Below are 26,177 nucleotides of genomic sequence, written 5' to 3'. Positions count from 1 at the left end.
CCCTGAGATATTTTACTAAGACTCTGAGTCTAACGCACGAGAAGAATGTGTGGTCTGACTCGCTATGCACTCAAAGCGCTCGTGCGATGCACAGTCTCACGATTAAAACCTGGCTCCTGATTGGATGTCTCATATTCCTCGATCCAATTATTGGCAAGATTTAGAGTAAATTAAACTGATGTTGATTCGTCAGTTCAAATAGATGGAGGTGATAGAAACTCGGTGAACGAACTAGCATCTACTCCGTACATATGACTCAGATTCCAAGGTTGGTATGGACCTGCTACCCACCAGTAAAAATCGAAGAATTGAATCTAGCACTAGTATGCAAGCTAGACAGCATTGAAAATATCATATTCAAAATTTGAAGCTCGGACTTCCTATGATGTCCTAGTCTCGCTTAGTCCATGGATCATACTAGCATGGCGATGCCAGTGAATATAAGCGCCAAGCAAAGAATACGTATTTGTGGCGCTAATCAAGAATATCTGAATGTCTCAACAGGGAACCACTATTTAACGCGGTGTCTTCCGATGAGAAAAAAAAATAAAAGTTAGTCTTCTCGGCTTTGGAATGCTCTCTTTTTGGCTCAGCCCTAATCAGTGCCCATTGACAGGTCTGTCATATCTATGAAAGATCAATTGGCCATCACAGATCCCTGTGCCAGATGTAGTTTAAAGGCCAGACCCTCAGACCCTCTAGAAAAATCGTGGAACATCCGTATACCACGTGGATCCGAAAATGGAGTGCGGATGATGTCTTATGCAGTTGGAAGTTTAATGGATTCGGAATCCATAGAGATCCACTTGAACTCGGAGTTGATCATAGATTCCGGGGTGCATATCTTCAGGTCAGTTTCTAGAAGATAATGGTAGAAGGATTCAAAATTGCCAAGTCGCCAAGTCGCCAAGTCGCCAAGTTAACGAGGCCACACATAAGCTTTCTTTAGAAAGTTCTTAACTTCTTATGCACCAAAGTCGCGTCTATCATACGCTTGGCTGATCTTTGATATCCAATCTGATAGCGCTAAAAAGCGCGCTTCTTTCCCAAATCGTATTGAGATAATTTCCCTTTAGATCTCATGAGCCTCATCTCTACAGAGTAGTCGGGGACCACATTCATGACTCATAGGCATTGGTCATATGTCCACCTTCCCCCCCCCCCCAAGATAACAGTCTGGTGGATTATATCCGCAATCCGGCTCCGAATTCATTTTAGCGTAGTTCTAGTCTAGGCACCGAAAAATGTCCTGCAAATGCATATTCAAATTGATTTTATTATTTTTTCCCTTGAAATTTTCGTTGTGGCGGGTCAGTCAAATGCCGGGAAAACACGGATTACGGCCATCATCTCCGATCTTGTTTCATCTCATTGATATCGTGACCCAACTTAGTTCATGAAGAATTTGCTGGTAGAGATCACTTTGCTTTTTTTCATAACCATAGTTCGCGAGATAAGCAAAGACCTGTCAGATTGATCCTATAAAATATTCTAAATAACTCTTCATATGGCTGCGCATCTAACGCGGAATGTTTAGTCAGACCAGATTAAGTGGATCCAAAATGACGCTTGAACTATCAAGTTTAACATGTCAGCACTGAAATTTCACTACTTATTGCGAAGGATTTAAACTTTCTTCACATGTATGTGTAGTGATAATGTGCATTATGTAGTATTCAAGTGGTGAAAACGTTTAAGTTATGGCATGATAGAACCGTTCCTCGTATTTGGCCACAACCTTCAGGCTTCAAGTTGGAATTGACTCGGGGTGGATAATGATTTTACCAGCACAATCAACGGGTGGCACCAGTGAGGAATGTTCGGCTTCCATCTTCTCGGTGTCCCAGGCCATAGTGGACCAGGTTCCACTAGACGGGGAACGTCCGAACCAAAAGAATTCCGTTGGTGCATATTCACCATCCAAAAGAGGCGAAACAGGCGATTTAGGACAAAAAAACACACATTCTTCGCCCCCAAGTGGTTTTTTCTGCTTCTACAGCTAATGTAACATGGATCATACACGTAACACCGCGCAAGTCGCGTGGCCCGGTGCACAGTCCGTCTCATCCTAGCTCTGCATGGTTGTACATCATTTCCCCGTCGGTCACCCGGCTTATATGCAGTATAGGGAGTATACAATCCTGCCTATCCGCCATGAGCCGACCAAGTCACCTTATTGGTTGGGCATTGCAATTTATTATGAATGCGGAGAAGACAAGCTTTAACCGAGCTTCCAAGGGACGGAGTGGAGCTCCAGTCGTCAGCAACAGCCACAAGACCACTACCATCGACGCTAGTCTAGATTTTTTCCACCGGCTCTTCGGTGAGACAAGCAGTAGACATGATTTTTTTGTTCTGAAAAGAAAAAAAAGCGGATCCGAACCATAGATGGCATCTTCCCGATAAGTCCCTGAAAAGAGAGTGGACGAAACCAAGCTAGACAACACTACTGATAACGGGTTCCACCAAATTCACCACATCCATCATGCAATCCAATAAAACTTCAGATACCGGGGATTAAGTCCGACCCACAGGTGCCCTATCAACTCCACAAAGAGGCCTTCTTGGCTGGGGTTACAGTTGAGAAACTAAGGTACAGTCCGCGTGGGCTTGTACCTATTTGCTAATGGGCTTATTTTATCTGCCGGGGGTGGGAATTATTTAAACCCCGACTGGGACCCCCCCTGTATGTACTCTCTCTCTATTTGTTTTTCTTCGAGAGAGATCAGCATTCGATTCACTTGAAAGTCTCATACCATCATGGCTGGTGTTATATCCGCCGCCAACATCGGCGGCGTTGCCGATCCTCGCCTCGGCAATGAAGCAGATATCATTGGTACTAAGAAAGAACACCCCGAGATGGATATTCATCACGACATTGAACCTCCCAATTTGAATGGATCCGGCTCCATCTATCTGGATACTAGCATCACATTCGAGAACTACACTTACTGGGCCAACCGATCCCGTGAGGCGGAAAAGAGCATTCGCACAGACAACGTCGGTTTCGCCGCTTTAGGAAACCTCCTGCTTAACCGCAAGGGTAAACGGGAGGAGCCTGCGGCCGAACCTACTGAGCCTGAGCCTGTTACCGATGAGAAGAAGGAAATTGATACTAAGGCTGCCGTCGACGCGCCAAGGTCCGACGAATCAACAGATAAATGGGGTATCACCGAGACTGAATGGGAGCAGGCACAGAGAGCTGCTCGTACTGCGACATGGGGATCGATCTTCTATCTGATCACCACTGATATTCTGGGTCCTACCAACGTCCCTTACGCTATTAGTCGTATGGGTTACGGTCCTGGTTTTGCCCTGTACACTGTCTTCGGTTTGTTCGCTTGTTACTCTGGATTGCAACTCTGGCGCATCTTCACTGGTCTGGATTCGACTCGATTCCCCATGCGTAACTACGGTGATGTTGCTTTCCGTGTTTTTGGGCCTTGGGCTCGTATTGGAGTCAACGTTCTGCAGAGTTTTCAGTTCTTTCTCAACGTTTCTCTCTTGATCGAGAGCAACGGTCAAGGTCTGGCACAGATGGTCGCCGGTGTGAGCAACACCGGTGGTTTCATTTGCTTCATGGTCGCTGAGGCCGTCTTCATGATTATCGGTTTCGTGCTTGGACAGATTCGAACCCTGCAGCGTCTTTCTTGGCTTGCCAACTTGGCTATCTGGGGTAACGTCATTGTCATCATTGTGACCATGGTTGTTGTCTACATTTACCCCCCCTAACTACTCTGCTGTGCGGGACAGTTTCGGTATCCTTGAAGGTCCTATTGTGACCAGCGCTGGTTGGCCTTCTGGCTACAGCCTGGAAGAGAAGGTCACTGCCATGATGAACTGTGTTTTCGCCTACGGTGGTGCTACTCTGTTCAACGAGCTGATGGCTGAGATGAGACGTCCCATGGATTTCTGGAAGGGTTTCATCATCGCTGAGATTTTTATCTACGTCTGCTACTTGGTCAACGGTATGGTTGTGTACGCTGCTCAGGGCCAGTTCGTCTACAACCCCGCTTATGAGGGTGAGTCTCATCATCTTTCCGGTTTTAATTCTTTTTGAGTGGCCTCAGCAGGATGACTAACAACATCATAGGAATTCCCAACACTCCTGGTGCCTACCGTTACCAGACTCTGTGCAACGCCCTCTCATTCGTCACTGGTGCTATTGCCGCTCTTCTCTACGGCAACATCGGTATCAAGGTCTTCTACTCTTCTGTCCTGCGTGATGTTTTCCACCTGCCACCACTTGACAGCAAGATTGGCAAATGGCTCTGGGTCCTGCTGGGTAAGTGAACCATTAATATACCGCTTCCAACTTGAAATTACCTCCTTTAACAAATGTTTAGTTCCCGTCTACTGGGTCCTCGCCTGGGTCATTGCTGCTGCCGTTCCCCAAATTAGCAACCTGACCTCCTTCGTCGGCGCTGCCTGTATCTTGCAGTTCTCTTACACTTTCCCTCCCCTCCTCCTGGTCGGTTACCACGTCCAGAAGGACGCCATGCTTCCCGAGGAAGAATTCAACCCTCGCACTGGCCAAGCCCAGCGTGTGGATTCCGGCATGAAGCGTTGGATCCGTGGATACAAGGTGAAGTTCTGGTGGAACACATTCGATCTTTTCTACGCTCTTGCAGCTCTTTCCCTGGCAGGTCTAGGTATTTGGGCATCCGTTGTTTCCATGAACGAAACATTCAAGAGCACGGCTTTGACTCCTTTCAGCTGCGCCAACCCTGCTGGTTAAGGATGTTATTGCTCTCTTTTTTTTGTTCAGTGATTAAGCAACTTTAATGCCCTTTGTCGCTTTTAGCTTAGAATAACCCTATATATGTCTAGTTCATCCATATAGGATTGGATGTCTTATGTCGTTCCGATGTATTGAAAAAAAATTATACGTTTCTCTCTTCATGTTTCTGGAGATTTTCATGCACTGAATGTGGATTTGGTATGATGTACGATATTTCTTCTTGGTTTAGATCACTGCAATCAGCAGGTCCGATATAATTGACCAGTTTTAGATAAATCGAGATTTTCTGATTTAAATTGCTGAATTTATCTAGAAATGGACCTGATTAACCAGATGAAATTAAAAATCAGACCTAAGCTCCCCCTTTCCGCTCTTTCATCTCATCATTCTCCCAAATTCTCTTCTCTCCACCCTTGAGCGCTAGGTCCACCATAGATCTCGCCATATCATCCACTCTGATAGAAGGTGCAAGCCCAAAGACCAAATTCCTCAAACTCATTCCCCGCGAAAGCACGAGGCCTGGTTGCATAATGTAGCAGCTGAAATCCGGCTTTGACTCCGCAAAATCCAAAAGTCCACTCTCCACCTCGCCCTAGTATGATTCAGTATACACTCAGCACTAATATACTGGATTTCAGCTTGAAGTAGAAATGAGGTGAATCATACCCGAAGACGCCGATAATCTTGCATAACCCACAACGGCTTATCCTGACCTCGTTCCGCTCCAGCACCACTAACATAGATGAACCGGAAAGGTTTTTGACAATGTTCTTCGAACTCTTTTGCTGCTGTTAAGGTGTATTCTATGCTCACACGACGAGTACCAGCTTCATCATTCTTTGGTATTTTGCTAGGTATTAGACCGAGTGTCCTAGCTGGCTGGTTACTTGATTATCCAAGCAAGGGGTTGAGGGGCCTTGAGGTTGGTATACCAGATACATGCATCTGCACCTTTTATCTCTTCGCGAACTGCGTCTGGGTATGAAAGGAAATCGTTCATTATGGCCACTTTGAGCTTATCGTGTTGGGGTAGGTCGCGTCGGCTGAGAGCTACTATCGAGGTGATACTCGGATGCTGGAGACATTGTTGTAGGACTTCATTCCCGATGAAGCCGGTGGAGCCAGTGAGAATGACTTTCATGTTTTTCAATTTTCAAGTGTTGTTGTATCTAGGTTCTTTTGACGATTAAGGCGTCCACCTGGGCAGCTGAGATTGCATTATTAAGAATGTCAGATGACCCTAAACTTTATCTTCACATCATATATGGATTCTAACTTGAACTCCTCCTCAAATAACTGCTTCACGGATTTTTTTTATTGTTTCTCATCCACCAGTGACCTTTCGTGGTTATTATTTAAGGCTGAGTATGAACTTGAATTTTTGTTATTAAATGGTTCCAGACATCTTGGCGGTACTTGATATCGTCATTTGAACCAGATGCCGAATTCAACATTTGAATGATAAAGTCCGATGAACAAAAGAAAACAGGAATAAATTTGAACCACATCGCATGTTTTTCCAACGCCCAAAATCCCGGGTTTTCCGAGGTTTCATTCATTCACGACTGGATATCTCATCAGAACCCTTCATTTCCCGTATAAGTGGGGGGGTTTCAGGGTTTCTCATTTCAGGGCCTTAGCCCGCAGATCGGGCATTGATCGAGAGAGCCTTGTGCTAATAGTGGGTCATCGAAGCGGCTGGGGCTTATAGATCGTCCATCATATAACCAAATTGGAAAAATAACCACGACCAGCCTCGAAAACAGGTCCAAGCGGTCGTTCCCTTGAGAAATGATTGACCCCTGTTCCACCACGTTAAACGTGATAGGGACTAGATTTCGAGATGGGGTTTTTTGAATCATTATGGTCAAGATCACCACTGCTCCAACTGTTTATTGGCTCGCTATTTACCCGAAAACACCGAGAAATGGCACGTTACGGAGAAAAGACTTGGCTAAAAACCAAACATTAACACCAAATCCTTTTAAGGAAAATAGTCCCCAGATCTCGGGTGCGCGAGTCTTCGCTTTCTCGTCTCCCTGATGCATTTCCCCGGGTTCCTCAGCACGGCCACGGCCGCAGCTGTAGGTATCATCATGCCGGGCATGGTTAATGCAGACAGCACAGCAAGCAGTACGACAACTATCTCTGTGATGCAGGAACTCATGGTCGAAAATATGACTCTGATGGAAGCCAGCGTTATCACGGTCGGACCATCACTCACAACTCTGGAACTCGACTGTAAATCACAATATAGCTCGAATTGCAGTTCTTCCGGTATGGTCTGGCCTCAAACAGTTATTGTCGGCGAATCGGTCCAGGCGATGAATTACGATGTTACCAGTTACTATGGTGGTACACTTTGGATTGTATCGGGAAACGCGTCCTGCACGGTCACGAATATCTCGATGGGTGCTTTGTGCGATTTATCGACACTGTCATGGTACTCTAGTGGTACAGTCTCTAATTCATCATCGGTCGATGGGCAACAAGTTACACTCGCGGCTACCTTGACGTATGCTACGGTCGATGTAGTTTCGGGACTGGATAAACTTGCGGTAGCAACCACTTCGTCTGGTGCTTCACCTGCAAGCATGGTCACAACAACATCTGCGCCGAATACGGGTACTCTTGCGCCTTCAAACACAGCCGACTCTTCTTCTTCCTTGTCATCGTCGTTGTCATCGTCCTCATCATCCTCTTCCTCCTCCAAGGCTTGGATTGCAGGTCCTGTTGTCGGTGCTGTAGCTGGAATAGCCTTGGTCGCAGGATTGATATTCTGGTGCATCCGTCGAAAATGTCAGGGCGATGATACTGTCCCAGGTGCAGAGAGTGGGACTCCACCAGAACTTCAAGGAAACTATGAAGCCCCAGAATTGCAAGGAAATTACAGACCTTCTGAGCTGAGTGGAAATTACGAGCCACCCGAATTACCTCCTGATCATTCCGCCAGGGTGGAGCTGGCTGCCGCACAATTGGACTTCGATAAAAAGCGCGAGATGGAACAAAGGGCAGTTTCCGAACTGCCATAATTAAGGACATGTCATTCCATTTTTTGGATCATAATTGATTTTCTATTGCATCCTGCGAGAGACTTGCACATTTGCATTTGATACCATGTATATACTGATCGATTCAACCTTGGAAATGATGAGAGAAAACGACTCCTTTCACACATCATGATAGCGTATATCATCCGTTACAATAAAGCATGAACTTGACTCGGAACAATTGAACCGAGTTTAATCCTCAACCCGACATCTGAAACCAAAGTTATCACTACTACATATTATGGATTCCCACATACTAGTATCATTTCATCGTGATAATACATACTATCTAATGAGGGCTCGAACTCGGAGGTAAGTCCAACGTACGTAGTAGGAAATAAGATGTCTTAACAGGACTCTAGGGCTGTAACAAATTCTAACTTGAAGCCCAAAGTAGTGAATTTAAAATGGCTAGATCTAAGCACTGTATTCGTCGTGACCGTCATGATTGTAGAAGGGAGATGGCGACATCCCGAAAACCGCAAGTCATAGGGGATATCAAAGAAATGCAAACCCCAGACGCCTTCTATGCCAGGAAACTAGGGATTAAGATCCCATTCTACTGAGGTACGCACTGCGCCTCCTCCTCGTCATCATCATCCTGCCATCCTTCCTCGTTGTCATTAGCACCAAACTCCTCAGCGTTGCCCAAGGATTCAAACTCAACCGTGTCCACAGACTCGGCCTCAATTGGCTCGGCAGTGGACTTGGGAAGAATCTCTCGCAGCTGCTCGACAACAGCGGGAGAGAGGTTCCAGGGCTCTTTCTTGGGGTTGGGGAATTCCACATTCACCACGAGGTACAGGTCGCCTCGTGCGTCGGAGCGGCGGATAGGCATACCCTCGCCCTTGACCTTGAGAACCTGACCGGGGACCAGAACCTGGCCAGCAGGGTGATTAATTTCGATTCCACGGCCATCAAGATGCGTCAAAACAACACGAGAGAATCCAGTTAAGCTCTCAGCCAGTGTGACGGTTATGTTAGCACGCAGGTCGGCACCTGAGCGTTCGAACACCTCGTGCTCTTCTTGGACAAGGGTGAAGACAATGTCACCAGGCTTTTGGCCAGGGATCTGATCGGCCTCTCCCTCCAAAACGACCTTATCACCCTCTCTAAGGAAATTGGTCAGTGATTTGGCTTCGCCTGCACATGGTTGGAATGAATACTTACTTTGAGCCTGGGGGAATGTAGATCTCGAGCATCTTCTTTTCCTCAACTGTCTTCTTTCCCTTGCACTTCTTGCACTTGTCCTTGGGGCTGAAGAAAGAACCCTGTCCATTGCAGACACTGCAAGGCTGGCTGGATTTGGTGTAAAACTGGCCCATTGATTGAAGGGTCTCCTTGAAGCCTACTCCATCACAGGTGGAGCACTTCTTGGCCTTGGCCTTTTCCTTGCCACCCTTTCCATCGCAAAGACTGCAAATGACATTCTTGACACCGGCAAACTTGACAGTCTTGCCCTTGTACATATCCGTCAGAGTGATCTCGTAGTTCTCGTGGGCGTCAGGACTCTTTCCAGGCTTTCCACGGGGGCCACCGTTCATGCCAGGCATACCTCCCATGCCACCCATGCCTCCCATACCGGGCATACCTCCCATGCCGCCCATGCCGCCCATACCACCGAACATCTGGGCCAACAGGTCGTCTAGGTCAGGGCCGCCCGCCATTCCTGGTTCTCCGGAGCCGTTGAATGCAGCCATGCCGTGGGTATCGTAGATTTCGCGCTTTTCTTCATCATACAGAATTTCGTATGCCTCTTGAACAGCCTTGAACTTGATTTCGGCAGCAGGACGCTGGTCTTCGGCGACTTTGTCGGGGTGGTTGGCAAGAGCGGCCTATACAATTCCATACATTAGTTATACAATAAACAAGCATACAAGGTGCGCCCATAGTACCTTGCGGTAAGCCTGTCTGATTTCATCTTTGGATGAGCCCCGCTGAATTTCCAAGACCTCTGTAACAATATATTAGTATTTGAGATCCCATTCAATCGCTGCATGGTGCGCGTGCAGAACTCTTCGTACCATAAAGGTCAACATCAACGGAAGCCACTATAATCTCAAGTTAGCAACATATAATGAAATGAAAGTAAACAAAGGCGCAAAACGCGGCGCTTCGCGGCATGGAGTCCATACTGATGCTTTGGTTCTTCCAAGGTTGTCTTGTCAAAATTTGTAGACAAAATATCAAGATTCAGACTTGAATGGGATAATCTTGCGTCTGCAGATATCCACAGTAACAAGGAAGTGAAGGCAAGACGAGGTAACAAGCCTTAAAAGTGAAATGTTGATAAGGCGGAGTTCGGTCGGCAGTTCGAAGTTTTTTTTTGTCACTAGCGTAATGCGGAGCAGCGGCGAAACTTCTCCGCACAAAATATCACCGAAACCCACTGTCTTCAGTACCTTTCAGTCCAGTACTCTTCTGGGTGATATCTCTCAATGCGATATTCTCAATTTTCTCAGGGCAAGTCACTAGCCCGTAGGTCTTGGACCTGCATTAATTGTAGGACATATTCCTCTGCAGGTGCCCAAGTTCGGAAGGGCAAGAACAACCTCCCCGATACACCTGCGCGAACGCGTTTCGCGCCTTCACCGACTGGATACCTGCACTTGGGGTCTTTGCGAACTGCGCTATTCAATTATCTTCTTGCTAAGCGAACTGGTGGACAGTTTCTGCTTCGAATTGAAGATACCGATCAGGTCTGTGGCCTCGAAAATCGGTTGTATGGATTATGGGCTGATTAGCGCAGAAACGGACAATCCCCGGGGCTGAACAAAGATTATATGATGACTTACGGTGGGCTGGACTTCACTGGGATGAAGGTATTGATAAGCTCTATATGCGCTACTATTTTGAAGTAGTCTAATGGAATTTATAGGACCTGTCGTTGGTGGCGCATATGGACCTTATAGACAAGTATGGTTTTATTTTTAATTGGCTTGGGAAACAACTGTTGCTGACTATTTTGTCCTATAGTCTGAACGAACCGCCCTTTATCGAACCCATGCTGATGAATTAATCACCAATGGCCCTGCCTACCGATGTTTTTGTTCCTCTGAGCGACTTGATTCCCATGCGCGTCACCGAAGTCAAGCAGGACTACCCCCAGGATACGATCGCAAATGCGCAGACATATCCTCTGAAGAATCAGACGATCGGGCCCACAAGGGGGAGACACATGTCGTCAGACTCAAGGTGGAAGGGTATCCTATGTTCAACGATTTTGTCTATGGCAAGACCGGGCAAAATAAGCCAAACACAAGCAAGATGGACTTTATCGACCGTGTACACGATGATCCAATCTTGATGAAATCGGACGGACATCCCACATACCATCTGGCCAACGTCGTGGATGATCACTGCATGAAGATTACTCATGTGATTCGAGGAACTGTAAGTCTGTCTGTCCAAAATGTTTGCCGAGTAACCCCTAACGCAATCTAGGAATGGATGCCATCTACTCCTATGCATATGGCACTGTACAATGCATTCAAGTGGACTCCTCCCAGCTTCGGTCATGTTCCTCTGCTAGTAGACAAGTCTGGGCAGAAATTGAGCAAACGTAATGCAGACATCGACCTCTCGTCGTTCAAGGACCAGCAGGGAATCTTCCCTGCTACTTTGCTTAACTTTGCTGCCCTTCTCGGCTGGTCTCATTCGCAGAAATCCGACATTTTCAACTTGGAAGAATTGGAACAAATTGTGAGTCTAAATCATCATGATATAACATATCGACAGGAGCTAATGTGTGGTTAGTTCAACCTGAAAATCACCCGTGGAAACACAGTCGTTGCCTTTGAGAAGCTATGGTTCCTTCAAAAAGCGCATGCCCAACGATTCGCCACGAATGGGGGCCCTGGTTTCGAGGATATGATTAATCGAGTGCGTGCCAGTGTGGAAGAGACGCACTCACAAGAAAACATGTAAACTTCCCACTTTTCAATTGATATCTCACAGAACTCTGACAAGCACCAGTGCGCCAATTCTGAAAGGCCGTACCCTCGAAGAGTATATCACGCCCCTAGTCCGTGCCGACGCCAAGTCCTACACAACAGCCTCGGAATTCAAGGAGCGTAACTCAACCTTCTTCACCACAAAGCTCGACCGAGCTCCCTACACATCGGCTTCTACTAGCACATCCACATCCCCATCTCCAGTCCCAATGCAAGCTCTGCATACAGCCGCAGCGGCTCTGACTCTTGTCCCACCCATCCACTGGAATATCGAGACACACCGTTTCAACATTAACTCGTACGATGGATCTGATGCAGTGGCTCTTTCCTCTGAGACAACAGGATCAACGGAGAAGGTTTTCAAGAAAGAGCTTTATCACTACCTCCGCTGGGCCTTATCTGCCTCGGCACCTGGCCCCGGTATTCCGGAAACTATGAGCATTCTTGGAAGGGATGAGACTGTGCGCAGAATTCAAGATGCGAAAGCGCTTACGCAAGATCTTGTTCAATATGTTGGCAGACGTGTGCCGAAGGGTTCTCAGACTATGGGTGATGACAAGAGCTGGATGGGTTCGCTGGCTGGTGGTCAGTAAGGTGAATGACACGAATTGAGGTTGACCTGTATGATATTGAATCTTGGATAGCTTCCAGGTTGTAATTTACTACTATCTCCGTCAGAAGACATAGGGAAATACTATGACATTATTGTTGTAAGCTTGAAGTTTAGTGTAGAACTGCTGATACAAGGAGGCTTACGTGCTATTAAAATGCTAGTAACTATAAGGACCGACTACAATTGAACGAATTTCAAGAATCGAAGAGACTAGTATTATCAAACATGCACATGGACTGTACTGCGCTAGAGACACAAAGGATAAGGCGAAGAACAGCAACGAACACCGAGTCCTGCAGTAGCCAGGAAAGACGGCAGGGAATAATTGAACCTTAGCACCAAACCAGCGGAGAATTAAAAAAAAAAACCATAACACAGGGAATTTAAATCAAAACACCATGCCATCCGGGAAATCAAGAGACAAAAGAAGCATTAAAACTCGTCCGGAGTTGTAGAGAGAAGTACTGTCGGTACGACAAGCGACATAAGAAAGCAGAGTGCCACCCTCAATAGCTGCATGGAAAAGCAGCGACGGACTTGATAAGCATCAACAGAAGAAATGTAAGCATAAACAGGAATGACATGATCAACGTCGTAATTTTGGACACGAAAGGAAAAAAGAAAAGATTCCAAGGTGCGATCGGTGATCAATGCATGCGGAAATAACACCAGCCCGTAAAGAGTCTAAGAAACTCAAATCGTAAGGGATCGTCAACGTCCATCGTGAGCCATGGAGCTGTGAAGAGTCCATGGGATCGTCAGTAACCAAGCGATTGCGTAACCACAGCTAAATATTCGAGGCGCCAGGAAAGAAAATTGCAAGAAATGAAACGTATTAGTGACAAAAAGAAGGCAGTTTTGTGAGCAGATTAATACGTCTCAAAGTCATCGGTCCATTCAGTGTCACTGCCTGCAACACGGAGAACCTGGCCAGGATGAGGCCCATCAGGGCTCACACTGCGAATGCCCTTGCTCTTCTTGCCCATTAGGCTCAAGCCATCGTCAGGGGCAAAGCGCTTAGGACCAGCGCGCAGCTTCGCGTAGTAAACATCAGCAGGATCAGCCTCAGACCCAGATCCATCATCAAAGGTCTCCCAGTTCTCAGATCCGGAAGTGGCGGTGTTGACGGTAGATGAGTTTGAGGTCTGTCGCAACGCGGGAGGAGGAGGAGCCTGCGACAGGTAAGGGTTCATTCGGGGGTATGTCTGTTGAGAGCTCAACGAGATTGAGGATAGAGAGGAATGGGAAGAGTGCATGCCAATTGAGCGTTGTGAGTTGGTTGAGCGTTGCGAGTTAGACATGACAGAACTCATGAAAGAGCGCTGGCGGTCATCATAGGGATCTTCCGGGCTGACCGGGCGAACGAACGCACCGGACATGGCACTGTTGCAACGCGGTGGCTCCAGGAAGTGACTGTTGCGGTCCTTTGACTCGACAGTCAGGGCACGCATTCGTGGGGGTGGTCCACGAGGAGGAGGCATCTTCCCATTTATTGTGCTAGATGAGTAAGACCCAGGCCCAGTCCGGCGCTCGGGAGAGTTGTTTCCATGAGGCATGTTGCTCAGAGGAGCACGGGCAGGAAGCTTGGAAGGAGAAGTTGCCCCAGACCGGGACGCACCATAACCGATAGTGTTGTGCTTAGGGCGACTTCCATTAGGAGTCTTAGTAGCAGAGCGAGGTGGAGGTGGTCCACGCATGGAGCTGCCAGGGCGGGCAGCCGGCTGTTGTCTAGTCGCACTGGACTTGATGGTAGATGGAGGTGCGGATGGAGTCTTAGATCGAGGCGGCACTGCTCGACTGGCAGCCGGGGTCAAGCTGTCCAGATAACGTTCACCGTGGACCAAGAATGGACGTCCGAACTCGTCCTCCCAGTGCTCTAACTCTTTGCGAAGATCCGCCTCAAGCTTAGGAAGTTCCTTTGAGATGCGCTTGCGCATCTTCTCCTCTCTGAGAAGCTTGCCTGGATCACGCTTCTCGCCCTTGTTGCCGCGGGCCATGAGGCGGGAAGCATCTTGACTGGATGACGACAAAGCCTCACGGTCTGCCAGCAGGCCACGGTGTCTTTCAATCATCTCCAGGGTTGGCGCGCGTTGTTCCTTAATGGCCTCCAAACGTGCGATCTCGGCCTCATGGGCCTCCAAAAGAGCATCGCTGCACACATCAGAGAAAGCAGGCGTAAAATCGAGCATTTCCTCCTCAGAGAAGAAGAGGGCATCCCACAACTCTTGCAGGCGACAGCGGGCATCCTCGACGAACAAATGCATATTCTGTCTCTTCAATTCGTTAAGACGTGACAGTTCCTCCTCGTATTCATTGATAGTTCGCAGACCACAGCCACGGTTAGCAGCCAAGAATTCCTTGCGATCAGCCTCTTCAACGCCAAAGCGCTCCCACAGACTCTCGACGGAAGTGCGAAGCTCCTTGATCTTACGCTCGCGGCTCTTCTTCTCGTCCATCAACTTGTCGCGCTTGGCCATCAAATTGGCCAAATCGGTCTCGTGCAGTCCAAGCTGCTCGGGAGATTCACGGTAGTTCTTCACGATGTTGGTATCGGTCTGTACCTGGGGCGTTCCCAACTCGGCCCACATCTTAATTATCTCCTCGCTGGTAGACTGAACAAAGGAAATACGGCGGTGATACTCCTCATACACGCGAGTAAACTCCGAGTCGAGGGAAGTAACGTAGTCGGGGGAAAGATCAAAGCTCGGGGGGGATAGTTGAGCCTGGCGCAGTCGGAGGCAGTTCAATGATAAGGAATGAGGCCTCGAGGTGGGATGAGTAGGATTCAAGCGCATCGACCAATTCTATTCCGAGTCAGCCAGCAACTCCAATAAAGCGCACTAAATTAGCTTACTCTTAACTTGTTCAAATCGCTCACGGTGGAGCTTGGTCATTGCGTCGCTCTTCTCGCGCAGGAATGCGATGCATCGGTTGAGAGGGTAGGTAATGCAAAGGTCCTCGCGATTGAGCTCATACTGGCCATTGGCGCGCTCATCACCGAGAGAAACTTCTATTTGTTGGATTGTTGTGATCAGGCGTTGCGCCTCCTGTGTCATCTCCTCTTTTTCTCTATATGTTGTGTTAGCAACAGCAGGCGTTTTAGGATTGATATGGGCGACCCACTCATCAACAATCTTAAGATGGTTATTCAAAGTTTCCGACAGCGCACTAAAAAGCTAAATCCATAATGTTAGAATACAAAGAACTTCTTTCAGGGTTGTAGAGAGCTTACCTCTGCCTCGCGAGTATCGCGCTCATGGGCAGGAACGCCGATCTCATCGAAGATCCCATGGAGCTGCTCAACAATGTTGTTGACCTGGGTGGTCAGGTAGCTCGTGTCTACAGCCATTGTTGGAGCTCCTGCCGGGTAGCAAGTGGATAGCTAACTCGAATCAAGGAATGTGGTTCGCTTCCTACGACAGGTTGACGACTGCGGCGCCGAGGGAATCAAAACAAAAGAAAACCCAATGCGTCCCGACACACGGAACCAAACCAAAAAATTGGTGACAAAAACGAAAGTGGGTTGGGAAGTTGAGTCGTCAGATGCGAGACATAAGAGAAGTGGGTGTGTTTATGAGGGGAACGGAGGAGTCAGCTTGATGGTTGGATGATCACAGGTTCATCAAGGAAATGCCCCGTTGTTTGGCGTCGATCGTTGTCCCGGGCAACGGCTGAGTCAGCGGGGGTTTTTCAGCTGCAATCTCATCCACGATTCTCACCGCTTTGTTTCAAAGTGTTTACCGCTTACTCTTTCTAGATCTCTCCCCTCTCATCGCTCTTATTATTCTGCCTCTTTACCCCACCGCTTTTCTCCACGATCATCACGTACCAGCTCAACCACACTGTCCATTTCACATCTCTCGCATCCCTCTCCAATCAAAATGGATGCTGCACAGCAATCCTGGGGTTCGTACTCCTTACAAATAAATCCAATAACAGCAAATCAGCTAATGCTAATACCTCTTACCAGAGCTTGATAATGCCGTCCGTGTCTTCGACCCCCAACGTGATGCACTCTACCAATACGATGAAGCCACCCACAAAGCACTGAACAACGAGAAACCATGGGCAACAAACCCCTACTATTTCAAATATGTGCAGATCTCAGCAACGGCACTATTGAAAATGGTCATGCACGCCCGCTCGGGTGGGTCCCTTGAAGTGATGGGTCTAATGCAAGGCTACATCCTCCCGGAAACATTCGTTGTAACAGACGCATTCCGACTGCCCGTTGAAGGCACCGAGACACGTGTGAATGCTCAAGATGAGGCAAATGAATACATCGTTTCTTATCTACAGTCATGTCGAGATGCGGGACGACGAGAGGACGCTGTCGGCTGGTATCACAGTCACCCTGGATATGGTTGCTGGTTATCTGGTATTGATGTCAGCACACAAAATATGCAACAGATGATGGGGCCGTTTGTGGCTGTTGTCATTGATCCTGAGAGAACTATCTCAGCGGGCAAGGTGGAGATCGGCTCCTTCCGAACTTTCCCTGAGGGTTACACACCTGCGAAAGAGACTCAGGAAGACGATGAATATCAGACAATTCCTTTGGGCAAAGTGGAGGATTTTGGAGCCCAGGCAAACCGGTATTACTCGCTTGAGACAACACATTTCAAGAGCACCCTTGACTCGGAGATCTTGTCCTTGCTTTGGAACAAATACTGGGTTGCTACTCTCAGCCAGAGCCCGCTTTTCGCCTCTCGTGATTATTCCAGCAAGCAGATGATGGACCTAAGTCAAAAGGTGCGCAATGCTTCGCGACAAATCGACAATTCTGGCCCGTCTGGTCCGCGTGTCGGCAGCACCGTGTTTAAGGACCAGCAACTTGAAAAGGTCGTGCGCGGTGGCCAGCGGATTGTCTCGGAGGAAGTTAAGGGTCTCCTGGCATCTGAGGTCAAGATGAAGCTCTTCCAGGATATAGGAGAGAAATCCAATCCAATGGCCTAAAGATACCCCCAAAATATTTGGCTATCTCCTCCCAGAAAACATAGATATCGCTACGACTGTCACGCTAGTCCCGTCATCATGAATTTTCCCTGGTTTCATATTCATTCTCATTTCTGAGCTGGTGCTGGGCGTCATAGGTCAAATGTTTGCTGCTTTTTTTTCCTTCTTCTTGGCTGCGGTGCGGTGCGGTGCTGCGGTGTGGTGTATCTAGATCCAGACTCTTCTGGAAAGAATGGATTAGATTCTGTTGGCTGCACAAGGTATCATCCTTACAACTGAGATCACTTATTAAAATACCTAGTATCCCTTCCGAGGTTAGATCGTGTTAATTCTTTGAGCTCCAGGGCTCAATTAGGAGTCCTGTGCGCCCACAGGTGTTCACAAGGCTTTTCGCTCGGGTACGCAGCATCACCAATTAACCTTAGAACTCTCTATGATAAAGAGATATTCTTAAAGTTGTTTGCGTCTACAACACTTCATCACTCTTTCATCTACCTACTTAGGTAAACACTCACCGCTACTGTTATATTGGACTGTGGTTACCTAGGCGATGTCTACTGCTATACCCTGCCTCTTTTTCAAGCTTATGACTCCTCATATAATCCCGGCTATGGTACACTCTTGTTATTATCATGTGACTAGCTGTAGGGCTGTCTTAATACACTTCCCCTATACTACCTTCATTGCAATGACTACTAAGTTTCTCCAAGTCGCTGAAGACCCCCAAATTTATTTTCCACCCACGACTATCCTTCAGATTCCATTTGTGATTTATCAAAATGAAACCCCGCATGCACTTCGATGATGTCGCCTGGGAAAAAAGCAGTGATATTGTCGACAATTGGAAATATGTACTGTATGCTCAGGATGCATGGAGCAAAATTGGAAACTTCCTTTCGAGACAGAATAAGCCCCGCAAAGATAATGACTTCTTTCCCTTCAAGAAGGACGCTTTCAATACCAACCTATTGATGACATTCACCGACGACAGCGGTGCGATTATGCGGTTCCCTTCACCTGGCGCGGTTATGTTTCCAGAAGTGAAAGTCCGGAATGAAGTCGCCATCATGAAATTTATCTTGGATCAAACTCCCAGTAAAATTCCAATCCCAGTGCCCTCTATCTCTTGCTGGGGCCAACAACATGAGAGTCCTGCGAATATGGGTCCATTTATCATAGTGGATTACATTGATCATTGCGGAAATATGAGAGATCCTCTTGAATTTCCAGACGGCAAACCAGGAGAACGGCCAGTCCTGAATCCAGACATTAGTGCTCTTCGGCTAGAATCTCTTTACAGCAAACTGGCTCAGATAATACTCTCACTATCTACCCCCACGTTTGACCGGATAGGTTCTATAAAACTAGATCATGATGATGGTTCTACATGGAAAGTCTCACATCGACCTTTATCCTATTCCATGAATGAGATTGTGCAACTGGGTACACTACCTCAATCCAAAGTCCCGAATATCATACATCATACTGCATCATCATACTTCGAAACCTTAGCAGAACTACATCTTGCTCACCTAATCCATCAAAGAAACGATGCCATAGAATCAGAAGAAGATTGTCGACGCAAGTTTATAGCAAGATATCTCTTTCGCAAAATTATTCAAGATCCGCGGTTAAATTCACAATGGATATTCCATGAGGAAGGCCCATTCCCACTTTGGTGCGATGACTTTCGACCGGAGAATGTTCTAATCAATAAAGATGAGGATATTGCTGCGGTAATTGATTGGGAATTTACATATACCGCCCCTGTCGGATTTATGCACGCGCCGCCCTGGTGGCTTCTTATTGAAAAGCCAGAATTTTGGCCTCGGGGTCTTGATGATTGGTGCTTGGAGTATGACAAACGACTTCAGAATTTTCTCAATACGTTGGTTTGTTACGAAGAAGAGGCAATTCGGACTGGTCGACTGGTAGAGAGTCAACGAATTTCTGGTCATATGCGAGATAGTTGGAATAGCGGGGATTTTTGGATCATGTATGCTGCAAGGCAGAATTTTGCCTTTGATGCGATATATTGGCAGAAGATTGATCAGCGATTTTTTGGAGCGTCTGGGTGCCTTGAAGTCTGGGATGTCTGGAGGGAGAGACTTGATCTCTTAAGCTCGGAAGAAAAGAAGGACATGGAGAAATATGTTGATATGAAGGTCAAGGAGATGGAAACAAGGATTCTTGCCTGGGAGCCAGGTCAATACACCCTTGAACATATGGCAAAGATGAACGTTTGATCGCTATGACCTTCTTGGTGGAGTTCATTACCGTTTGTGTACTTTGATCTTATCATAATCCAGTATTTATCATTTTCAACACGTCAAATGTTTTAGACTTTATGGGCTTAAACCTTGAAAATGATACATATGAAATAGATAAGATCAGGTTCTATTCGAATCACAGGGTACTCCATACAAGTACTCCCGAGGAAAAATTGTCAATAGATACAAAGAAGTGGGTCAGAAATCCAGAGATAATGCACCCATAAAAAGGAAATCGGACCAGTCATAAAGTCCGTTTGATAAGAACACAAGTTCGCAGGTCGTGACAGATCATAAGAGAAGACAGCATCAAGACATTAACCATCACAGGATGGCTCATATCACCTTGAAAGTGAAAAAGGTAAAAAGTGCAGGGAAGGAGGCGGAGATGACAATCAAGATGACAGGATATATCGAGGAGGGGGCCAGTATGAGACAAGCCAGTGTACAAGTCAAAAAGCACACAGAACCGACCTCTTTCTGAGATGGAGGTGTACGCAACACAGGCCCCCTCAAATCCTCGGAAGAATTCTATATGAAAAGAGGAGATATCTCGGAAAACGCAAAGAAAAATAAAAGAGAGTGCAATCAAAGACAGGTGGCAGCGGCAAGATGCATGAGTCTTGGATGGGAACGGCAATGAGATCATTGACCCATCGTAGAAATCGATTTGCCCCGCACCATCGAGGGGTAGGAGTTCGTCGAGGTCTCGAACTGCATTACCTCAGTACGGATCCAACGCAATCTGTTCCGCTGAACCTCGCATGCATGTGCATATGCTTGTGCAGTAGGCAGCTCTTAGCCCCGGTCGCAGGATCCAGAATTTCCTGAAAGGGCGCTGGCTATCTCCTGCTATTGGCAGCAAGGTGGAACATTGACTGCGGGAGGTCGGCGACGGTATGATTTGATTGGAGCACAATTGAATGTGGCAACAAAATCGAGCGCAATCTCGCTTGGCTGCGGCCACCTGCAGGTGTAGCGTGACAAGGGGGGTCACGTCCACAACTACAGGAATCCGGATTCAGAGAGCAATCTACGATTAATTCAAAAGCGGTTAGTCTCAATGCTCAAAAACAAGTTTCAAAGCCATATAATCTTGGCCGAAAAAGAATGAGGTCAAATTTGGGTATCGCCGAGAAAGCGCCACATCCACCAATGGGAATGTTGAAGAACACAAATGAAAAATTGCAAATAGATTAATCCCTGTTCACCGTAGTAGGGAGGTATTGCTTCCAAAAAGCATGGTGCTAGGTTTATTGTTTGATGAATCGGCATACCTTGCGATTTTCTCGTCTTCACGTTCACGAGGTTCGATTTCAAGACTTCGGTCATACATGTCGTGAACATCACCGGCAGCTTGCAGATTACTAAGAATATAATCCTGGAGCTCAGGTACTGGCTGCAGTAAGTAAGGGACATTCTGATATTGCTGGATGTCCCGAATGACTTCCGCAGTCTTTGCCCGTTTGTTAAAGTTGATCAATTCTGATGGCGTAAGCGAGGGGATTCCATCCTCGATGAAGGTCAAGTCCGTGAGGTAGACACCTAAACCATTGTAAGCTATAAATCGAAGCAGGGAAAGGAAAGGGGAAAGACACAGAATGAACCAGAAGTGTCTTGGGTCATGTATCATACCGAAGAAGGGAATGCAAGGCGGATTAGCAAGATGCAAGGTCTCACGATACTCGCCAAAGTTCTTAGTACTGGCCATCAGGCGGCGCATCTGTTCTAAAATTGAAGAAGTGCGGCCACTGACTTGACCCCATGTCCGACCCAGTCGATGAATGGGGGCAGTTCCAAGGGCAGAGATGATTGAAGTCAGGGTAGAGTAGTTGTTGAGAGAACGGCATTTGTCCGCGACATTGACAAAGTGCTTAATGACAACCACACGCTTCTTGACATCACCTTGAGTCAAGATCATTTCAGCAACCCAGTTCGTCAGTTGATTGGAGTGGAGAATTAAAGCTTTGACATTGGAAGCTGGCTCGGGCTCATCGGGGCCAACCTTCTTCTGCCAAGTTTTATTTAAGCACTCAGTCGCACGAATCTTGGAGTAGAGACGAGATTCGATAATAGTCAATTGCCGGGCAAATTCCGTCGGGTCGATGTCCAGGAACTTCAATTTCTTCATGTTCTTCGGGATAATTGGTGGCGGAGCAGCAGTGTTTTGAGTGGGAACAAGGCGCTTCACGGTGGTGTCTTGACCTCGAAGGCGTTGTTCAATAACTGCAAGGAGTGTAGGGCAACCCGGTGTTTTTGTCGTAGCAATCGAGTCTTTAGTAAATGCATGAACACGTCTCAAAAGATCCATGTTTACTTCATCGTTTGACTCCATCCAGAAGTGATCAAACCAGCTCTTGAGGATATTGACCACTCGGAATCTGATTGGTTTCTGTTTACGATCGATCCACATTTGCATGTCATCTGAGTTGAGACCAAAAGGAGGCTGCGTATTGAAGCGCTGTACAATCAGCTCGAAGAGTTCGGAGGCAGTAGTGAAAGAACGGTAGGTGAGGAGGAAAGTATTGTTAAAGGATGCATCGAGCTTGTCGTGGCGTGTAAGATGTTCAACCAAACCAGCAAGCGTACCACATTTGAGAATAGGTACGTCTCCCTTGGTATCATAGAACACTTCGCCCTCATGGTCCATCTTAAGGAACCATGGGGTCTCTTCGGGTTCCCTCATGGGCTCACGCTGGACAGGCTCTCGTGTGACTGTTGTCGGCGGTGCTTGTCCAAAGAATCTTTGAGCTTTGTCCATATTACGGCGAACCTTGCCCGGCTCTTTGCCAAGGGCGTAGGATGATGGGATGCCAATAGACTCTGAGGACACCTTGGTCGTTTGTGAATCCGCACGACTGTGAGTACTCTTGCTCGACGACTCATCTTCCTCTTCTAGACGGGTATCAACGCGAGTAATAGAGGATTGATCGTCAGGGATTTGTTCGAGAAGTAAAGACAGGGAAAAGCCGATCTGCGAAACATAGTTTTCGAGTTGCTTTGCCACACTTCGAACAGCTGTGATTCGGTCGTCAAGGGAATCACCACGAAGCTCTGCCCACTCATCCGGTAGGGGCGCAGAAACGGCTTGGCAGCTCAAAATGAAATCACCAATTGCATCGTACACTCTTTGCTTCTGTAAGCTAAAGTCCACCAGTTGAGGGTTCTGGAAACTCGTTCCAAGGGAAAAGAGGTTGATTGACTCGACAGTCGAAATCCATGGACGAAACTGCTCGACAACTTTGATAGCAGCCGCCGAGATAGCATCCGCAATTTCTTCGTGCTCTCGTGCAGTTACGATTTTTTGGTTCAGCATCAGTCGTTCTTCCAGTCGACGAATACAACCCACAAAAGACCTCCTCAAAATATCAATATGATCCAACAAGCCCGAGTCTAGGGACACTGAGGGCTCGATTCGAGATTCGCTACCCTCAGGAACAAGGAAAGAGGTTGGGCCGGAGGGATTCAAAGAAACGCCATTGTTCTGCCAATTGCCACCGCAGGAGCTGCCACTAACAAAGCCAGGAACGATTCTGTGGATTTGTTCCCCGCGCTGCTGGCGAGCAACATCCACATAGCCATACACACCTTGCATCACGCCATCGGCCTCTTGCAAGCATTTGTTGACGGAATCTGAGCCAGGCCAGTCGGCGGCAGCAATATGGGACGAAAGGACCAACTTCGAGAATTTTGACATCATGTCTCGGAAGTATGGGTAAAGGGCCTTGTTTGTGGAGATGATAGATGGGTTTCCAGAATGATTATCGGTGGTGTCAGAACCAGCAGCCAGAAGCATACGCAGATGATCGGAAATATCCTCCGCCTTTCTCACATACTCGGATCTTTCACCAGCAAGCAAGGTCTGGCGATAGGCTTCGACGGCATACCGCATGTTATCCACCAAGTTTGGCCATGAAACAGGGGGGATAAAACCATCGTCGACGAAACGAGACGGTGTATTTGAAGAAATCGAGGGTCTGGAGATGATTTCGACAACAGAGGTATTGGCACTTGTACCTCCTTGGCTGCTGTATGATGGCTGGGGACTCCTGCTCGCCTGTGGGACTTTGAAGTCTTTTGGTCCAGGGGGGTACAAAGAGTCCATCGAGGTGGCAGGCGACACTCCTTCCAAAAGAGACTGACGACGACGAGAGATAGAGCCATGCGAAGTCAGCATCAGCGATTCTCCTTCGGCTTCCGATGCAGAGCCGTCGTACTCGTCCTCATCTCTTTCAAAACCGCGTGCCATTAACTCAGGAGGCGGCCGGGTCTGGTCGGGGACGAAGAAGTTAGTCCGATCTCGAGGGCCGTTTTCATTCGCGGTGGTAGGGTTCTCGAACGGTAATTCCATGGTCGAATATCCTGTTAATGTGTTGAAATAAAAGAGACGGCCATCTGGTGTGGCCTGTGGAATCCAAAATGCGGCCTCCTCCTGATCATGTTTCCCGGGGATGCCTTCGATTGGCAGAATGGGCTGAGAATCGCGCGGATTCCCTTCCGAGTCCAGCTCGTCATCCTCATCCTGTCCATTCTCGTACTCATCCTCCAATCCTGATTCTGCGCTCAAGTCGGTATCGTCATGTGCATGTAGCATGTGCTCGCCGAAATCGTCCGCCTCCGTGATGATGGTACAGTAATTACTAGGGAACCAACCTCGGACATTGTTGATAACACCATCCCACCACCCAGTTTCTAGCTGATTCAGAACCTGAATGATATCGCCTCGTCGGAAACTCAGACTGGTATGATCGTCGGCATCGTAATCGTACATGGCCCGCACGAACAACGCCGGGGGCTCGGGGCTGACCGCATATCCGGTGGCCATCTTCAAGGGGGATTGATTGAGACGGTCGGAGTGCTGGGAGATGCTGGTCCCCCGACCGCGGAGTCGGGATGCAGTTGTGGGGGTGGTGGCCTGTTCGTCGGTGTTGTACTCGAAAGCGGTCGCAAACGCCGCAGCTTTGGCAGCCAGCACAGATCCCGTGTCGACCGGCAAGTCCACTGCAGGTGCGCGGTAATCGTACATAAGGAAGACGCTTTCTCTTTCTTCTGTCTCTTTCGCTCAAGTACACACTTTCTCGACTGGGAGATTGGTGGGCGAGACCCAGTTGAAAGGGTACTTTTGGATATTTCGGGGGGGGTTTTCTCACAGGTCCGCGAGGCTCATGGCTAAAATTGACGTGCTGTTGAGAGAGGGGCGTGAGTGGGTAATTTTTGCAACCCACTTTCCGGGGGTTGAAGAATAATGCGAGGACTTCACATATAAAAGCAACACAATCAATAAACCCACATGAGAGCGCCGACACAATACAAATTAATCCATGAAGTTGTAGAAGGGGACGGGGTAATAAAAGAGAGGGAGAATCAGGGAGTGGAGGCGGGACGGATAAGGCGTCTTTCTATGAGAGTTGAATGCATCTCAGTCCTGGTCATGGTCGCAGCTGGTATCTGTGTATTGCGGGTGTCATGTTACCGGTAATATTACGGATTTTGTTTGATTTGTTTGATTTTAAGTGACTTTGGGGCGTCAACTTGTTTGTATTGTTTGTATGAAGGTTGAATTTCGGATTTAACTTATAGGATCTCCTATTTCCTGTACTCCGGATTATCTGCGCTCACATACATATTCATCTTGACAGATCTGATGTATCGAGAATCATAGATTATGATCCTGCTGACGATTTTCACTAGGGGCTGTTCATGCTGTCTGACGGGTACCACCATACCGCGTGCGTTACCAGCGTCTGAGCACCGGGCTCCATAACGGAGCACTCCATCGACACAACAGGCTTTTTGGATCTACCGTGGCACCCTCACGCGCTATGGGCTCAAAGCAAGCCCTAAAGGAGAGGGGCAAAACGGACATCCACTTAATGTACGGCGTATTGTTTTCATTATGGTTTTGCCCCTCAACTCGCCAACCGCGCCTCCCAAAAACGTGGCAGTGGCAGTGGCAGTGACAGTTCATCTTGTTCCTCCGTTTCCTACTATGGCGCTTCTCCGTTCTTACTCTCCCCCCCCCTCGTGTGACAATCTGCCCCGTTACAGTCGCATTTTCCCCCACGTATTCATGAGGCAAACCTATAGCAGGGGAACAGGGACCACAGAACTAAAACACTTTACGAGGCCTACCAAAAAGACCAGGGGAAAAAAGGTCCCGAGGATCCTCTCCATCATGCCATTTCACCCTATCAGAAATCCTCCACGAACTTTTTGAGATCCAGACCGAAGCATGTTACGCCAGCTTTCGTTTCGTGGAAAGTGCGCCCATGTGGATCGCGGCTCACGCTGATTTGACACATAGGTGGGTTTTCGGAGCATGGACTCTTAACTTCGTCCACCCGTGCATTTAATCCAATAAGAAACTCGTTTTTACCCTTGCTGAGCATTATACGTTATACGTACGGAGTACGAATTATGTATCTTTGAACTGGGATATGTTTTTTACCCCATTGAACTCTCATAGTCAGGGGCAATCCTAGATGAAGAAAGGGTCTCAATGCCAATCAACTCAAAATAAGGGCTCCGCGGAACTATCGAATTAATGAACACTGATAAGGACCAAAAAAGGTTGAACAAAAATTATACTTGAAT

At 47.6% G+C, this 26,177-nt stretch overlaps 9 protein-coding genes across 9 annotated transcripts; 5 read left to right on the top strand and 4 right to left on the bottom strand.

The window, feature by feature from the left end:
• Positions 1-2,760: 2,760 nt before the first annotated feature.
• N7483_002079 (uncharacterized protein) lies at positions 2,761-4,738 on the top strand (the record flags this gene model as incomplete). The annotated part of the gene is made up of 4 exons (XM_057085516.1): positions 2,761-3,676; positions 3,771-4,022; positions 4,094-4,285; positions 4,347-4,738. The coding sequence occupies 4 exons, from the start codon at positions 2,761-2,763 to the stop codon at positions 4,736-4,738; spliced, it is 1,752 nt and encodes a 583-aa protein (XP_056951665.1).
• Positions 4,739-5,093: 355 nt separating this feature from the next.
• On the bottom strand, positions 5,094-5,882 carry N7483_002078 (putative nucleoside-diphosphate-sugar epimerase; the record flags this gene model as incomplete). Its single annotated transcript, XM_057085515.1, has 3 exons — positions 5,094-5,333; positions 5,408-5,612; positions 5,674-5,882. The coding sequence occupies 3 exons, from the start codon at positions 5,880-5,882 to the stop codon at positions 5,094-5,096; spliced, it is 654 nt and encodes a 217-aa protein (XP_056951664.1).
• Positions 5,883-6,837: 955 nt separating this feature from the next.
• N7483_002077 (uncharacterized protein) lies at positions 6,838-7,773 on the top strand (the record flags this gene model as incomplete). Its single annotated transcript, XM_057085514.1, has 1 exon — positions 6,838-7,773. One exon carries the CDS (start codon positions 6,838-6,840, stop codon positions 7,771-7,773), a length of 936 nt encoding a protein of 311 aa, XP_056951663.1.
• Positions 7,774-8,350: 577 nt separating this feature from the next.
• N7483_002076 (putative DnaJ domain protein (Mas5)) lies at positions 8,351-9,849 on the bottom strand (the record flags this gene model as incomplete). Its single annotated transcript, XM_057085513.1, has 4 exons — positions 8,351-8,903; positions 8,962-9,626; positions 9,669-9,745; positions 9,816-9,849. Coding segments are annotated over 4 exons (1,329 nt in total), but the record flags the coding sequence as incomplete, so codon positions are not given.
• A 380-nt stretch (positions 9,850-10,229) lies between these two features.
• Positions 10,230-12,337, top strand: N7483_002075 (glutamate--tRNA ligase MSE1; the record flags this gene model as incomplete). Its single annotated transcript, XM_057085512.1, has 7 exons — positions 10,230-10,490; positions 10,541-10,613; positions 10,670-10,707; positions 10,768-11,184; positions 11,236-11,493; positions 11,548-11,714; positions 11,767-12,337. The coding sequence occupies 7 exons, from the start codon at positions 10,230-10,232 to the stop codon at positions 12,335-12,337; spliced, it is 1,785 nt and encodes a 594-aa protein (XP_056951661.1).
• An 889-nt stretch (positions 12,338-13,226) lies between these two features.
• On the bottom strand, positions 13,227-15,706 carry N7483_002074 (putative microtubule associated protein (Ase1); the record flags this gene model as incomplete). Its single annotated transcript, XM_057085511.1, has 4 exons — positions 13,227-15,161; positions 15,219-15,426; positions 15,481-15,533; positions 15,590-15,706. The coding sequence occupies 4 exons, from the start codon at positions 15,704-15,706 to the stop codon at positions 13,227-13,229; spliced, it is 2,313 nt and encodes a 770-aa protein (XP_056951660.1).
• A 532-nt stretch (positions 15,707-16,238) lies between these two features.
• On the top strand, positions 16,239-17,313 carry N7483_002073 (Mov34/MPN/PAD-1 family protein; the record flags this gene model as incomplete). Its single annotated transcript, XM_057085510.1, has 2 exons — positions 16,239-16,263; positions 16,328-17,313. The coding sequence occupies 2 exons, from the start codon at positions 16,239-16,241 to the stop codon at positions 17,311-17,313; spliced, it is 1,011 nt and encodes a 336-aa protein (XP_056951659.1).
• A 779-nt stretch (positions 17,314-18,092) lies between these two features.
• On the top strand, positions 18,093-19,559 carry N7483_002072 (uncharacterized protein; the record flags this gene model as incomplete). The annotated part of the gene is made up of 1 exon (XM_057085509.1): positions 18,093-19,559. The coding sequence occupies one exon, from the start codon at positions 18,093-18,095 to the stop codon at positions 19,557-19,559; it is 1,467 nt and encodes a 488-aa protein (XP_056951658.1).
• A 1,231-nt stretch (positions 19,560-20,790) lies between these two features.
• On the bottom strand, positions 20,791-24,609 carry N7483_002071 (putative cell division control protein Cdc25; the record flags this gene model as incomplete). Its single annotated transcript, XM_057085508.1, has 1 exon — positions 20,791-24,609. One exon carries the CDS (start codon positions 24,607-24,609, stop codon positions 20,791-20,793), a length of 3,819 nt encoding a protein of 1,272 aa, XP_056951657.1.
• Positions 24,610-26,177: the final 1,568 nt, after the last annotated feature.

Source organism: Penicillium malachiteum, assembly GCF_028827825.1.
Source record: "Penicillium malachiteum strain IBT 17515 chromosome Unknown utg000001l:1.0-8184562.0:1.0-8186909.0, whole genome shotgun sequence".
Taxonomy (NCBI): domain Eukaryota; kingdom Fungi; phylum Ascomycota; class Eurotiomycetes; order Eurotiales; family Aspergillaceae; genus Penicillium; species Penicillium malachiteum.
This window is presented reverse-complemented; position numbering and strand designations above follow the sequence as displayed.